The sequence below is a fragment of the Pygoscelis adeliae genome, unplaced genomic scaffold (assembly GCF_000699105.1).
Source record: "Pygoscelis adeliae isolate BGI_AS28 unplaced genomic scaffold, ASM69910v1 Scaffold38, whole genome shotgun sequence".
Taxonomy (NCBI): Eukaryota; Metazoa; Chordata; class Aves; order Sphenisciformes; family Spheniscidae; genus Pygoscelis; species Pygoscelis adeliae.
Window position 1 is genome coordinate 9,219,369 of NW_008825614.1, and position 13,325 is coordinate 9,232,693.

Consider the following 13,325-nt stretch of genomic DNA (forward strand, 5'->3'; position numbering starts at 1 on the left):
TATTAAAGGTCCTTTTACATGGACCCTAAAAGAGACTCCAGATCTACACCCATAAAGTCCAGAGTTTTCTTTGCTCTTGGAAGAGCACACTGTCACTGCTTTTTTGGGTATCAAACCTGCTATACCTCCTCAAACAGGCTGCAGAACATTTTGGAATGGCTTCATTCAAGAGAGGATGGCTAAGACCTGTTCTCCCAGTGTACTCGGGCTTGTGCCCAGATCAGACTCATGTATGACGCAGAGAAAGGATCTTGTTGCCCTTGTGGTCCCACCTTAGGCTTCAAAGAGATGCCAGCAGCATGCTCCGCTGCAGCATGACAATTTGCTCGCATTCTTTGCCAGCCTGCAGAGTAGCCATGTGCTGGAAAAAGGCTTTATAAAATATTTCTAAAGAATCCACGTCACCCATGAAGCAACTTCCACTTCAATCTTGCATCTGCTCAACCACTCCTAGTCTACTGCTTAGCGGGTCATGACCACTTCTCTTTTATGCAGTTTTGAGTCTGACAGAGCTTTCAGACTGGGCTGAGGATTAGCTGTCATCTTCCAATCACGTCATTTTGAATGTACGTTACTAGCAAGCTTCAACAGCTTTCACAGATCAGCAAGCCAGTAATGTTTGCCTGTGATCTCCAAGTCTTCCTTCTAGCACCATCTCTTGTGGCGTACCACCATGCTTTGAGATTCCACCATGGCCAACGTCCTCCACTCCCTTCTCCCAAAGCCCATAACATTGAAACTTTCTTTCCTTAGAGGACTCTGAATTTCTAGCTATATTTTCCTCGGAGACAAAAGTTCCACTTGAAAAGGATGGCAGACATTTCTAGTGGTCTCTCTCCTTTGAGGAAGCCTGATCCTTCAACATACAAATCTGTTCCGAAGGTAGTGTAGTCATTAGAGACAAGGGTTCTTAAAGTCCCAGTTAAATTAATATTTTTAAAATGTGAGTGTAAAAAGAAGACATTCCTTGTCCCATGGAAGACAGGAATGTTTGAGGAGCCGAATCACTTTATGAAGGTTAGCAATCTGATCTGCAGAGGGACACCACCATGTCCTCTGAAGTTCAGCAACTGGTTCATCTCCAAGGGCTGAGCTTCAAAGAGAACTGTGATGTTTTCCCTCCAGCCCAGCTTCAGCGCTTCAGAGAAAACTAGAATGCTTTAAAGTTTAACTGCAATTAAAGAGATGAGCAGTGAAAAACTACAGAGCAAAGGTAGGGGCATGGAAGCTGTGGGCTCAGTGCCACCAAATGTCCGCACTGAATGTGCTATGTAACAGCTCCCTTTATTTGCATTTATGCTTACAGCTCACATACTTTCACACTTCGGGAGGAAGGGAAAGTGACACAGGAAAAAGGAAAAATTAATTTCTGATGAAAGTCGACTGACTTTAGCGTCCTTAAACCAGAAACTGATGGGGTCCAGAATATCTCTCCAAGCCCTACAATGTCAGCTAGGACACATGTTTTCTAGGTCTTTCTAGCAGTGCCCTTAAGAGGCATACAGTAGAGCTCTTATCCATCTGAATAGTCTCAGTGACTCACACTTTAAGCTTAAATACCTTGCTATCTCAGAGCACAACTGCACAGACTTTTATCAGCTCTGCATTTCTTACAAATGGCTCAATACCTGAGATTCAGTTTCTTATGTAACTATCAAACTTAAAGGAATTAACTGAGATGACCTGGTGATAAGATTAGTGCTGTTTTATCTGCGCACTGAGTGCTAGCTAGAAATACAGCACCATTAGAAAAGTGAACAAATCATTCAGGGAAAAAAAAAGAGAAAAAGGAAAAAGGAGAGGCTAAGGAAGGCTTGACTTGAGCGGGATGTGAAAATCACAATTGTCTTATCTTAGTGTCCTAGAAGCCTGAACTGAGGTTACCATCTGTCACATTAGGTGGTTGCAGAAATAACATGAACCACCCCTCAAAGTGAGATCTGGGGTTACTCAATGAAACACAAGGTTTTTAAGTCAGGAATGGATGAAGCCCAGACAAAAAAAAAGTCTCTCACTGCTTCGTCCTCTTTGGTTAATATACTACAAAGAAAAAACAGTTACAATAAACCTTATGGCACTGCTGGATGGAATCAGAAGTTCTGGACCCGGCAGCATATAATGGGAGGTACGAGAGAAAGCACTGCTGCTTCCTCAGACTTAGAGGGAAATGAATGTGCTTTTAACATCTCCCACTTGCAGATCTCAGACCATTCAGGATGCCAGTGAATGAGGCACTGCAAAACCCCAGTGAGTAGGACGTGATTATGATCCCTGTTTCAAAATGGAGGAATGATGCAGAGAAGTTAAACGGTTTGTTCAATATCTCACACAAAAATCAATTGCAGAACTGGATTAGAACTTAATGTGTTCTTTTATTCTCTTCCCTCTCCCCTCCATTGCCTTCCACTATGTCTTTATGATACTGGCAATCACAGATGCAGAGCTTGAAACAGTAGCAACAGCTGGCAGTCTCATTGCAGGAAAGCTTCCCACATTGTTCATCCAATATAAAACCACTTTGAAAGCAGGTACAAAAAAAAGGTGCCCTGCCTCTCCTCCCTAGAGTTAACAGTGATGTATCTAGTGCAGGATTGGGTATAAAATATCAAATTTCAGTATGCTGTTGCAAATAAATTGGTGTATTTTTTAAGTATAAAGAACTAAATATAGGGATTTATAAAGCAGTAAAGGACTGTTTATAAAGAGAAAATCATTTGTCTTCTCATAGCAAAGGGAGATTTTCTGCACAGCCCTGTAAAAATTAGGGAGAATAAAACATTATATTGTCTGCTTGTCTAATGTACAAGATTAAATGATTCTGAAGAGTATGTATAATTTTGGAAGAAATGTTTGCTCTTGAAATTCTAAATGTGGTTTCTAAAATGATGCATTGTTCATCTGATGTTGTCTTTATTTGTTTCTATTATATTAGGGGCTGTATTTGTGTTTTTCCTAGAAGTGTATCATCTTGACGCAGCCAGAATTTGTTTGTGCTTGGTGTTTACCATGGAAAATCTATACAAATATATAAAGATTAGGCTACCTACTGATATACTCTCACCAGAGTCATTTTCCTGCTTCGTGCCTTTTTAATGCCCTTGATTATCACTATTTCCATCTCCACTGTATGTCCCCATGTCACTGCTCATGAATATAATATCTGACATAAAACATTAGACTACCATCCCTCCTACCCTTCCCAGCTTTCTAGTATTGTATCTTTCTGTATTATCATTGCGCTCAGGTGGTGTATTCCACCAGTATTGATAACGTCGTCAATAAATCATCATTGTTTTTAGAGCTGAGTGAATAATGGAAAAATTTGTATTTTACTGGAGAATATCAGAGGTAAAAGGTTTGCTTTAATGCCAGAATATTCTCTCCTGCAGTAAGACATGAGTGGGCCTAAAATACTGCTTTGGAGGCTTGTGCTAGGGCCTTCCACACGAGGGTGAACTTCACCCACGGAGGGGAAAAATCATGAAGAAAATTATGAATAATTAAAAAACACTGATAAATCTGAGACTACTGCAACCTACTTGCCAATATTTTAGGAACAGGAAAGAAGGCAAAATCTGATTAATACATTATTCATTATGAGTTATTCCTCAGCTCTGTGCTTTACACGTAGACCCCAGTACAAATTGCAGGAGATGTATTCCAGGTAACATTTGCTTCCATGCAAAATTGTATTTTAGTTCTGCTGCAGAATGAAGGTAAATGTAACTAGTCCTACTGCTGGTTGGTTCCAACATTACATCTCTGCCAGAAGCTTCAGGAATATTTGAGTACTCTAATAGCTCAAGCTTCCTAAAGCATTAATGATATTTTCTCAGCATTTGCCTTTCTATTAGAGAATTCTCTTAGCTAGATTATATGTTTTGTGTAGGAGTGCAGAAATGTCTTGAAAAACCAGTGACCTCTCCAGGATGCTATGTTGAAGCTTATGCTTTTATAGCTATTGGTATGTTGCCCTGGGTGTATCTGATTACCCAATGCCTGAAACAGCTACTGGTTTCCTCAGAAACCAGGCCTGGGACTCAGTGATGATAGCTTTCAGACCCAAAGATCCAGGAAAAACAGTCACCAGACCAGAGATCCCCACTATTTCTGAAAGGCCAAAGATGCCTTTCTTGCTGGAAACTCTTATTAGCTGGAACATTTTTCCTTCTTCTATGATCACATGTCTAAACAGGCCACCTTTTTTTCCTTTTTAATAGTTGTAGGCTTGCTTTGGACTCTCTCTCTGAGACTGTAAACTGATTTTCTGTCTCTGCCATCTGACCTTGAAAACCATCCACCCTGCCAGAGAGTTGAGGCTCAGAAGCTTTAAGGGTAAATCTTGTATGATGCACAAGTCCAAGTCTGTTGTTTTTTCTGCCTCACAGCTCTGCCATCTTGACTGTCTTCCAGTTTTGGTCTTGTTTTTCTCATGCACTGTGTTTTTTATCTCAAATTTGTCAGAAATTTCCTTTGGGGGAGCTTATAGCAATTCTAGGGACATTTTCATAGCTGAGCTTGCAGAAAACGCACTCTTTCACCACCTCAGTCAAGCTTTTTATAAGGTGCTGACTGGTGCCCACATGGGAAAAGGCAGGCCCTGTGCTGCTTCGGGTGAGCACTCGGGTAGATTTGTTCTAAGAGCTCCCATCTGGGTAAGTTGGGAGCTGATCTCTCCTACAACCTCTCCTCAAGCTGAAAAACTTCTGCCAAACCAAGCTGGTGTTTTGGAGGTACCTGACTGCAGGAAGCAGCAACTGTTTAATAGACACCACTGTGTCTTTATGCAGAGGGAGAGGAGAAAGAAGGAAAAGGAAAAAGCAGGGAGACTAGAGTCTGGAAGAGTCTGGTTTCTTCGTAAAGCTGCTGCTTCATGCTGGACCCCTCTGAAAGAGAAGGGCTGCTGGCAACATCCTTTGCCTACAGCTGCTGGTATTGACACTATCTCCCACTCAGGCCGCTGTTGAGTCTACTGGAGCTGGCATGGGCTCCTCAGTCAAATGTTGTTTTGGCTCAAAGCAGTCCCCTCTGTCACCATAAAGCAACAGAAAAGGTCACAAGGCTATCTGCTGTTTTCACTTTTCCTTTCGTAGGGAACCCTAAGAGCTCAAGCTCAGCTCACATTATTCTTCCAGATTTCACTTTAACAATCTGCATGGTATCAAGTGTCTCCAGCCCCCTATGCCAGACTCCTCACCAATCCTTACCACTCACATCAGGGATATCCAGTCTGTACAGCCCCCCCCATCCTGCCACAGACTTCAGAAGATGTCAACCTAGCACTCTCACTACCCAGTTAGTGGTAGAAAAAGTGAAAAAGCAGGGATGTGAGTGACTTGTACCTATATATGTTGTGCATTGGGCAGTAGCCCTCCTTCATTCCCAAAGAAGCACAAAAGTACCTTGTGATTTTAAATATTCTTAGGAGTCGAACACATCTTAACACCGAAATGCCCAGTGGTGACATGATCTTTGTCTCAACCAGAATGGTTTCCAGGATTCCTCCACACACAATGAAACAGTCAAAGCGGTTGAAGAGGGACACAAAATAGGCCTGGAGACCAAGGCTGTACATCTTCAGCAGCATCTCTGCCGTGAAAAGAGCTAGCAGCACCTTATTGGCAGTGTCTCATGAAAAACAAACAGAAACAGATTAATGAAACTTAGTCAAAAGATCATCACAGCTAACCATCGGCCCTTGCCTGTAAGAAACCCCTTCTGGGATCAGCCTGAAAGATTAACTTCATATAAGCTTGGGTCAAAGAACGGGCTTCAAAAGCGTGGGCATCTCATTCACAGAAATGTTTTATGCAGATGCTTACAGTGATTCTTATGTATTGCACACACAACTGTGATATATTACACAACCACAAAACCTCCATGGCAGGGACATGCCTTCCTATGCACAACGTCCCATCACACTTGTCATCTGCAGATGAGAGTGGGAATAGAAGAGCTGCTGTGCTACCTACTGTTGCTTAATTAAGCCTTTCAGCTGCTCTCACCTCCAGTGAGGATTCAACTGTTCTGCAGACAGAAGAACTTTACAAATCACTCTTCCTTCCTCACCTCCCTGGTAACTAGAATTTATCATAAATGCCATTTCAGGGAAAACCTTGGAGAACCTGTGGCTCCCGGTAGCTATCCATAAATTGGAAATCCAGTTGCTGCAAATATATATTTAGCATAAACTCCTGATTTCACCTACACCCAGTGGAACACTGCTTTGGCTAGAAACGAGGAACTTGCATTTTCCCTGAAACTTCTCCCATTGTAGGCAGATATTTTGTTGTATTATTTAAGATCCTCCACAGACAGAGGACTATTTGGAGCTGTGTATGCTCCTTTTACATTGTGTGGTCTAATGAATCAGCTCCTCCCTCAGCCCCCTTTTTTGATACTGACCAAAATAAACAGAACCATCAGCCTCTCCTTACCTTGGACCTCCGTGAGCCAGTCTGGCTGGTTGTAGTGTTCAGAGGCAATGGTAAGAGTGTTGAGAAACACAAGGAAAATCACCAACCAGTAGAAAACATTGGACTTGACAGCGGCGCGGCACTTTCTTCTGCAGAATCGATTCCATCGGCGCCAGTAGCGACTTGAAAAATTGGAAAAGGAAAAGTTCTTTTCAGATAGGGATCCCTAGGCCATTGCAAATCTCTGTCAAGAGAGACTCTAGTCTTGATTTATTGTTCAAGAGTGGTAGAGAATAACTAAAGTTCACCCTGAGAAACGTTCTCTCATTCTCATCTGAGTCGCCATTGTGATCATCCTTCCTTTAGCTATAGGAATAAATTTAGTCCTAAGCCAATTTGCAACATTTAGGGGTGAATAAACCTCTTCAAGCAATGTCTTAATCTGATTAAGACATCCATCACAGCTACCCTGCAAGGTTTTTTAGCCCAGTTCCTGCAAAAATAATTATTCTTCTTGTATTTAATGCTTGTGGCCTGCAATGGGACCTTGCCCAGCCTCAGGATAGTCAATGAAAAGATACCCACTATATACCGTGGACCTTTGAATTAAGTTTTTGGAGAGATGAGGTCAAATAAAATCCATGGAACACTTCCAACATTCAGCAACGTTCAGGAGTAAGGCCAATACGAGGGCTAACTCTGAACAGAAAGACAAAACTTAGGGGACCTCAGCATCTCACCTTCATGCCTGGATCTAAGGATACCATTTGCTAATCAACAGACCTTTTAAAGTTTGCCTTCCATGAACACATCCCCTTGTGTCACTGATTTCTGAGGGTAATTACTAACCACAGAAGATATTTAAAGCTAATTACACACCTCCTACTCTTCAGAATTTAACTTGCATAGCAACCAGTTTCCAGGCAACGCTTGCCACTGTATAATAAATCTAATAGTTTTATATAGATATTATATACATATATGTGTGTGTGTGTGCATGTGTTGTGTGTGTGTCTCTAAAGAGACACACACATACACAACATTACAGGAAGAGAGAACTTTACTTGGCTAGTCCCCTATTATGTATTATTTCCAGTGATAAACTATGGCCATGCTTCAGGTCAGGGTTCAGCATCTATATGAACTAAAGCCAGGCAATGTGAACATTGCACACTGGCCAAGAATTTTGCAACAACATTTTAACAGGTAATCAAATCCAGGCTGTTTTAGCTATGCAATTTATAAAGGCACCCAGTCTAGCTAGCACAAACATTTAATAAGGGTGTGTGTTTTGCAGTGGATTTGGGACAAGAAATGATCTTCCCAACTTTCAAAATGGGCACAACACTTAGACATTCATGTTGTCATTAAATCATTAGCAATCCCACACACTTTTGTGTGTACTTGTGCACAAATGTGCGTGCACATGACCATGCAATGATACAAGTGTTTTTTGTGCTTACATCTACATACAAATAAATCCACAGATTGTAGGAATGTGATCATGGATGCAACTCTTTGCACAGGGATGCATATAGGCAGTGTGTACGCATATGTGCATTCCTGAATTTACATTACTGTTCATTATTTACGTAAGCTGAAGGGCAGGGTTGCTCACTTGTTCCAGTTATTCTGAAAATTAATTTAGTTCTTTATACAATTGACTTTGAATTCAGAGTTATGGAGGCAGCTGGGCTCGTACTGAAGAGGTAGAAATGGACTGGGACCTCAACAACCAAGTTCCATGAGTTCAGTCAGTCTTTCCAATGGAAACCCACAGATGACCACCTGGGGACTGCTTCACATTTTCAGAAGCTTTAAGTCAACAGAAAAACAAATACGACCAGAAAAACTCCACATGTCCCATGGCGAAAGGGAGCATTTCACAAATAAGATGCAAACCTCACCAGTTGAAAGATTTACAATCAAGCAAAGCAGAGTAGTGCAACAGAGTGTAGGAGAGAGAACCTTGAGCTGACAGGGTTGGTGTTGATGGATGCAGTATAATTATGTGGTTGAACTTTTTTTTCTTCTGCTTTTATATTTTATGGCTTAAGATATGTAGGTAGCAATCAGATAGGTACTTCTGAGTGAAATACTCTCAGTAGTTCCTGTGCCTTATTTCAGTATGAAACTAAGAAAAAGGATCTTGATTTTTGGTAGATGACTGACTAAAATCTGACAACTTTGGCAGTGTCTCCTACAATCACCGCTGCAGGAGTAGTACCACTTCACAAAGTAAGGAACAAAACCAGTAGAATGGAGGAAAAGCAAAAGTCAGTTTTACTTACCTAAACTTTGATTTTGAGATCCGATGCCTGAAAGATAAGAATTGCCATTAAAGTCTCTGAAGCTGTCCCATACCTCCCAGGCTTTTATGAAAATAGCAATAGAAAGAAATGAAGTTAAGCTCAATTAATTTTTTAATGGATGCTGTTTTCCTCTTGAATCCCCTGTAAGTCAATGTAGGCACTGGGCATGGCTAGAATTCACTGATATACAAATCTTGTTTTTTGGCGGGAGTCATGAAGCAGGAGTCATGCTATGATGGGATTCTACCACCTACAGACATCAGTCAACTAGCTTTTCCCTTGGGTAAAAGGCTGGCCTAATGCTAGGGGCACTCCACATCTGCTACCAAATTTATTTTTCAAGTATGACTTTTTTCTTTTAGTCACTAGTTTTTTTTCTTATATTAAAATATGTATGACTATACATACAGATGTTGCTTTCACACATCACCTGTCACTTCAGGATATATAAGCACATTATGAAACCGTGGGGAAAATAATGCTTTCTTTTTTTCCAGCAATTGAAGGAAAAAAGTGCATGGCAGATATTTTCAAATTTAGATACTAACACTTGTTTGTCTTTGTTATCTATGTAAATTGGTTTGAATTCAAAAGGGTCTGAACAATAACAGATTCTGTTGCTATCAATGAAATTTTGGGAATTAAGTATTCCTGAAAATTTGGCCATGTTCCCACTATATATGTGTTTAAATACCTAATTCCATGCATTTGGCTTTATTCACCTAAATAATCTTGTTAGCCTTTTATGAGAAGTCACAGGCAAAGCTAGAGAGAGACCCCAATTTTCTAACCACTACCTTGCTCTGCTTGACACATGTCCTATTAGGCCTTTGAACTCTTTGGCTGTCTTTTGGTACATACATAATGGTGCACAGAGAGAAATAAACGTATGTGGATGCAATGACATGAGTCAGAGGTGATTTAGGAAGCTGCAAAATCCACCACCAATAACAGAAGAAATGAGAATCTGGGGAGTGACTATGAACAAGATATTTCTGCTGGGTTGAAGCATTTCTTAAGGTTCCCTGTGTGATAGGAAAGTGATTCATTGTTGACAACAGTCAGCAAAGGTCTTACTGTACTGGCTTAAAAACGGATTCACTGTTAGCAGACATGGGACAAAGTAATTTTCAAAGCATCTAACACTACTTTCTGTAGCAGTCTTAAAAATGGTCATGTCCCTGTTTGAGGACATCAGTCACTGACAAGTAATCAGTGATGGGTCAGTTTCCTTATGTGGAAGAGATTCTAGTGATAGGAACATTTCACCAGCAGATGGTCCAAGCCAAAAAAAAAAAAGCCTTTGCACTGAAGGCCACATACTAGGCAGCAGTGTGGTTACAGACACCCGCAACAACTCTTTTGATAAAGATGAAATAATGCACTGGCTGAACAGAATGCTAAATTATGCTGCAGAGACAAAGCGAGCTTTAACAAGGATGACGAGTGAAGCACCTCCAAAGCACATCCTTAATGTTAAAGCTATCCCAACTTCTCACTGAGAATTCTTGCTTGATAAGCACTACCTACAAACTGTAAAGGATCAGATTTACAGGCAACAGGAAAGAAGGCTCAGACAAAAACAGGGGAAAGAAAAAGAAGAAAAAGTCACAATGAAGGAGAAAGCTGGGCACTGAAAAGGAGATTGCGAGGACTTTCACAGGAAAAGGTTGGGGGGGGGGACGGGACAAAAAGAGGGCAAGAGATGTCATGGGAAACCTGCCTGGTGGAAGGTGAAGGACAGGGATTGTGAAGTCCTCTGGTGACCTCTCTGGCTAATGGTTTCCCAGTAAGGGAGCTGTGTGGCATTTAAGGAATCTTTTATTTATTTAAGCAAAGGAGATGTGGCAGGTGTAGTACTCATCATGCATGAGATAATTATATATTTGGAGCATTATAAGCAGCAGCCAAGTGCATTCAGTGCTCCCACAGGTTAGCTACAGCCTCCCCCCCCATTGCCTTACTGCTGTGGCAGAAGGCTTTTTATCACATGTGGGTGTGCCGTATATATAGAACAGGACAAGGAAGGAGGAAGAGATTTACATTTAGAGGCAGAATCCAAGAGTGAAATGGAATTCTGGAAACATGAACTGTACAATAACTGATTCTGAAAACATTATGTCTGAATCCAAAACATATTTTTCAAATAACCCTTATAATCAAGAATATTTTGTCTTTCAGAACCAGGGTTAACCACGTCATATAAAAAAGTGCTTTTATGGCATCACTAGGGGCTGTCAAATAGTCTGGATTTGGGGCTTTGCCATGGCCTCTTTGTGACACCCCAAACTGGCACTTGCCAGGGTTCAGCGTGGACCAGATTCTCTGCTGAGTTTAAACATGGATCTCTTGCATCCCTGGTATCCTGGGAGCTTTATGTCATTGGGAGAAAGAGAGTGTCCCCATTTGTGTCCAGCTCTGGAATGTCTTGAGAAACTATTGTTTAAAATCATGGTATAGGAGCCTATACAAAAACCATTTCAGATCACTACTGAGTGTTTTTATCATAGGAACCATCTAACTCTGATTATCTTTTAGAAAGACAAACACAAACATCAGACCTCTACTGTTCGACTAGCTATCTTCTAAATTCTCTAAAACTCTTCTAACCTTATGTAGTTATGTACCACATACAGATAAGACAGTGAAATTTAAAGATTTTTCAACATAAACTCAGGATAAGCAGCATAATTCAAATATAGTGAGATATCCCACATTCTGAGAGGTAATGTCTTCATTTCTCTGTACATGGTGGACACCAGAGAAGAGAAACTATGCACTTGTGAAGGATGTGATGCTCTTGTATAACAGGGATTGAGGACTTTATGTAATTGTACACACAACAAACAATTCTGGAAAAGTCTTGTAGGTCTCCAAGCATGACGCAAAGGCCATGTTACAGTTGTTTTCTGGCTGTAGAAATTAGTAAACATGACCATGAAATTATCTGGCATGCTGGTCACAACTACTTTTACACTATATGATCCTGCCTATAGGCAACTATCTTCATGAGGACTTACAAAAGCCCTTGGATACTGGTAAAACCTCTCAGAAAAGCAGTAACACAGAAATTTACTCACTATGCCTCTGGGTTATACACAACTTCGGGGAACATCCAAAGACCGGCGCTGTGCATGTCTTACAGATTTTAGAACTGTGAGAACACAGTCTTGGTGTGATATTGATTCTGTTTTGGTGCAATATGGTGCATTCATGCAGTTACTGGTCAAGCAGCACAACATTTTTCCCTCTCTCTATTCCTGCCAACGACATTTCATTGCTTCTAGTCAGGATCCTGGCATCCCTGAAGAGAAGATGCCCACCCTAGGGTCCTCTTTCCACATATTACTGGGACAAAAGCATATAGTGACATGACATTTTCAAGACTGTATGCTGCATACCTGATAATCTCTCAGCCTAATAAAGTGTTAGGGCTAAGTTCTACCCTCAGCTATGCCTCTGCAATTCACACTGAAGCAATGGGCCTCCATCCTTCTGCCTGCTATCCTCTGTACAATGCAATTAACACTGGGGTTGTACAGGGACATGCAATGACCACTTCTCATTTCTGACCATTAATTAAAAGCTTCCAGCACAACAGAACAGATGACTGGCCCTGGAGAACTTGCGTTCTGATGTGGACTGAGGTCCTCCTGCTGAGGCAATCACTGAATTTCAGCAAAGTCCACACAGCGATGCCTCTTCTCTTTTTTTACATTCTTGCCCTTCTTGCAGAAGCACTGGAGAGCATGCTGACCTGACGGGAGCGATGCTGGTTTTAAGAGAGAGGTGGTCGTTGGCCAGCAGCAGTAAGAATCTACAGGACATCCTTAAGAAAACTGGATCAGTCTAGCTTAAAATTGAGCTGGTTTGCTATTCAACAGGCTTTCTTACAGGCTGGGAAAATAGGCCAGCACTTCAGCATTTAGTGAATAATCTTGCTCTCTCTGTGGCAAGTCACAGGCAAGGCCTGTCACAGAATCCAAAGTAGGAAGATAATTCCTCCTCCACAAGGGCATGCTATTGTCCTTTAGACACATATCTAGAGCTGACTGTGAATATCAAAAACACCTTGCTCATAATAAATCGGAGAGCAGTAGCTGGGGCTGACACATAAGGGTTGATCCTGTGAAAGCTGAAGTCAGCAGTGGTTTCAGAGCTTTTGGCAGACTTTTCTTACCACTGCTCCTGATGTGATGGGAACTTTGGTCCTCACAGAAGGAGGCTATCTTCTCATTAGGTGAAAACCAGCAGCAAGTATAGCGAACCTGCAAGCAAACTGACTCTTTCGCCTTTACCACTGGCTCCTACGCTGATTACTGCAAGAACTGCATAGGAATTATTTTCCCAGCCAGAAAAGCACCAAGGGAAAATCACTGATAGTTCAGCTGCCAGGGAAAGCTTCCATTGTTCGTAATATTTTCAGGACACATTGTTTTCAGTTGGAAAGCCAGTGTAGGTTGTTAATTTTGTTTTATCCTGTTTTACTGTTTTAACCCTCTTTGATGGAAAAGCAATTGAACTGTCCCCCAAACGTATGGAAATCCTGGCCAAGGTGAAAATGCCAAGCGGCTTACTGTTTCAATGAAAGCAGATG

General features: G+C 41.3%; 1 protein-coding gene across 1 annotated transcript in view; it reads right to left on the reverse strand.

Moving 5' to 3' along the window:
- Window positions 1–13,325, reverse strand: part of CACNA1C (calcium channel, voltage-dependent, L type, alpha 1C subunit) — a 422,263-nt gene that overhangs the window by 98,256 nt on the left and 310,682 nt on the right. Inside the window, 3 exon segments of the mRNA XM_009332885.1 lie at window positions 5,403–5,628; window positions 6,438–6,598; window positions 8,708–8,734. Of these exon segments, the coding sequence (XP_009331160.1) occupies window positions 5,403–5,628; window positions 6,438–6,598; window positions 8,708–8,734 (414 nt within the window).